Raw genomic sequence first — 2,774 nt, forward strand, 5'->3', positions numbered from 1 at the left:
GGTTCGTTACATGCGGGAAGATTCCAAGGTTCACTCAGTCAGCTTGCAGAACGCCAACCTGTCTGACGGGAACATGCACACCTTGATCCTGCGCATTAGTGGCCTCCGTGGGGACACGCTCACCTTGGAGCTCTACGTGGACTGTAAGCAGGTGGACAGCAGCCTCGGCCTACCAGAAATGATGGTCATCCCACAATTTGAGGTGGAGTCCGGGGATATTCGTTCAGGACACAAAGCCTATCAGAGGCTGCAGGTAGGGGGTGCCTCAGGGGCGGGTACTATGCAAATGAAGTGATATCCTACAGCAGGCACCCACAATAATTATTAATAGTTATTAGGAGGTGTCTGTGCCCCGCCCTCATCATAGGTAGTCAGTGGAAGGTGTGCTCTGCACCGCCCTCCTCATTGGTAGTCAGTGGAAGGTGTGCAGTGTGCTGTGCCCCGCCCTCCTCATTGGTAGTCAGTGGGAAGTGTGCTGTGCCCCGCCCTCCTCATTGGTAGTCAGTGGAAGGTGTGCTGTGCCCCCCTCCTCATTGGTAGTCACTGGGAGGTGTGCTGTGTCTATGCCCCGCCCTCCTCATTGGTAGTCACTGGGAGGTGTGCTGTGTCTATGCCCCGCCCTCCTCATTGGTAGTCAGTGGGAGGTGTTCTGTGTCTGTGCCCCGCCCTCCTCATTGGTAGTCAGTGGGAGGTGTGCTGTGTCTTTTCCCCACCCCCTCATTAGTAGTCAGTGGGAGGTGTTCTGTGCCTCGCCCTCCTCATTGGTAGTCACTGGAAAGAGTGCTGTGCCCCGCCTCTTTTTTCACATGCCCAGCCTACCAGGATCTTGGGACCCATTGAAGTGTATCAATATTGTTCTCTTGTTTAGGGGTCTGTGGAGTCCATGAAGATGGTTCTCGGGGGCTCGATGAGCAGAGTTGGGGCTCTTAGTGAATGCCCCTTCCAGGATGACGAGTCCATACAGAACACAGGTGAGGATTTGGGGTTGGGGGTGAGCCCTGGTGACAGAGGGACATACAGCTGGGTGTCTATTCTCTCCTGAGGACAGGAAGTCACTGCTGACTATCCATGTACACCACTGTGCAAGGCAGGGGGTGGGGCCCTAATACTCTATAGGAGCCCAAGGCTGGGTGTGCACCCCTTTGTAGAACAGGAATCAGGGGGGATGGGGACATGTGCCTGTTTTGGGGAGTTATTACTGCTATATCATTTTTGTTACTTGTCTGTGTTTTATTTCCTCACAGTGAACGGAGTTGTGAATTCAATTCTCGGTAAGTGCTGTATAAGAGTATATGCATAGGGGGCAGACATGGCCAGGTGAATAGAGATGTGTCCAGAAGGGGGCAGACATGGCCAGGTGTATGGGACAGATGTGTCCAGTGGGGGGCAGACATGGCCAGGTGTATGGGACAGATGTGTCCAGCAGGGGGCAGACATGATGTGTCCAGCAGGGGGCAGACATGGCCAGGTGTATGGGAGAGGTGTTACCAGCAGGGGCAGACATGGCCAGGTTTATGGAAGAGATGTGTCCAGTGGGGGGCAGACATGACCAGGTGAATAGAAGAGATGTGTCCTGCAGGGGGCAGAAATGGCCAGGTGTATGGGACAGATGTGTCCAGCAGGGGACAGACATGGCCAGGTGTATGGGAGAGATGTGTCCAGTGGAGGGCAGACATGACCAGGTGTATAGAGATGTGTCCTGCAGGGGGCAGACATGCCCAGGTGTATGGGAGAGATGTGTCCAGCAGGGGGCAAACATGGGCAGGTGTATGGGAGGGATTTGTCCAGCAGGGGGCAGACATGGCCAGGTGTATGGGAGAGGTGTTACCAGCAGGGGCAGACATGGCCAAGTTTATGGAAGAGATGTGTCCAGTGGGGGGCAGACATGGCCAGGTGAATAGAAGAGATGTGTCCTGCAGGGGGTAGACTTGGCCAGGTGAATAGAGATGTGTCCAGAAGGGGGCAGACATGGCCAGGTGTATGGGAGAGATGTGTCCAGTGGGGGGCAGACATGGCCAGGTGAATAGAAGAGATGTGTCCTGCAGGGGGCAGAAATGGCCAGGTGTATGGGACAGATGTGTCCAGCAGGGGGCAGACATGGCCAGGTGTATGGGAGAGATGTGTCCAGTGGGGGGCAGACATGGCCAGGTGAATAGAAGAGATGTGTCCAGCAGGGGACAGACATGGCCAGGTGTATGGGAGGGATGTGTCCAGCAGGGGGCAGACATGGCCAGGTGTATGGGAGAGGTGTTATCAGCAGGGGCAGACATGGCCAGGTTTATGGGAGAGATGTGTCCAGTGGGTGGCAGACATGGCCAGGTGAACAGAAGAGATGTGTCCTGCAGGGGGCAGAAATGGCCAGGTGTATGGGACAGATGTGTCAAGCAGGGGACAGACATGGCCAGGTGTATGGGAGAGATGTGTCCAGTGGGGGGCAGACATGACCAGGTGTATAGAGAGATGTGTCTTGCAGGGGTTAGACATGGCCAAGTGAATGGGAGGGATGTGTCCTGCAGGGGGCAGACTTGGCCAGGTGAATTGGAGAGATGTGTCCTGCAGGGGCCAGACATGGGCAGGGGTATGGGAGAGATGTTTCCAGCAGGGGGCAGACATGGCCAGGTTATGGGAGAAGTGTTACCAGCAGGGGCAGACATGGCCAGGTGTATGGGAGAGATGTGTCCAGCAGGGGGCAGACATGGCCAGGTGAATGGGAGGGATGTGTCCTGCAGGGGGCAGACATGGCCAGATGTATGGGAAAGGTGTGACCAGCAGGG

The 2,774-nt window shown here is 55.7% G+C and overlaps 1 protein-coding gene across 1 annotated transcript in view; it reads left to right on the forward strand.

Moving 5' to 3' along the window:
* LOC140345068 (thrombospondin-3-like) overlaps positions 1 to 2,774 on the forward strand; it is a gene marked incomplete at its 3' end in the record, with an annotated part of 3,912 nt that continues 1,138 nt past the window's right edge. Inside the window, exons 1-3 of the mRNA XM_072432226.1 lie at positions 1 to 253; positions 869 to 971; positions 1,245 to 1,271. Of these exons, the coding sequence (XP_072288327.1) occupies positions 11 to 253; positions 869 to 971; positions 1,245 to 1,271 (373 nt within the window). The remainder of the gene's footprint in view (positions 254 to 868; positions 972 to 1,244; positions 1,272 to 2,774) is intronic.

This window comes from Pyxicephalus adspersus, unplaced genomic scaffold (assembly GCF_032062135.1).
Source record: "Pyxicephalus adspersus unplaced genomic scaffold, UCB_Pads_2.0 Sca480, whole genome shotgun sequence".
Classification (NCBI taxonomy): domain Eukaryota; kingdom Metazoa; phylum Chordata; class Amphibia; order Anura; family Pyxicephalidae; genus Pyxicephalus; species Pyxicephalus adspersus.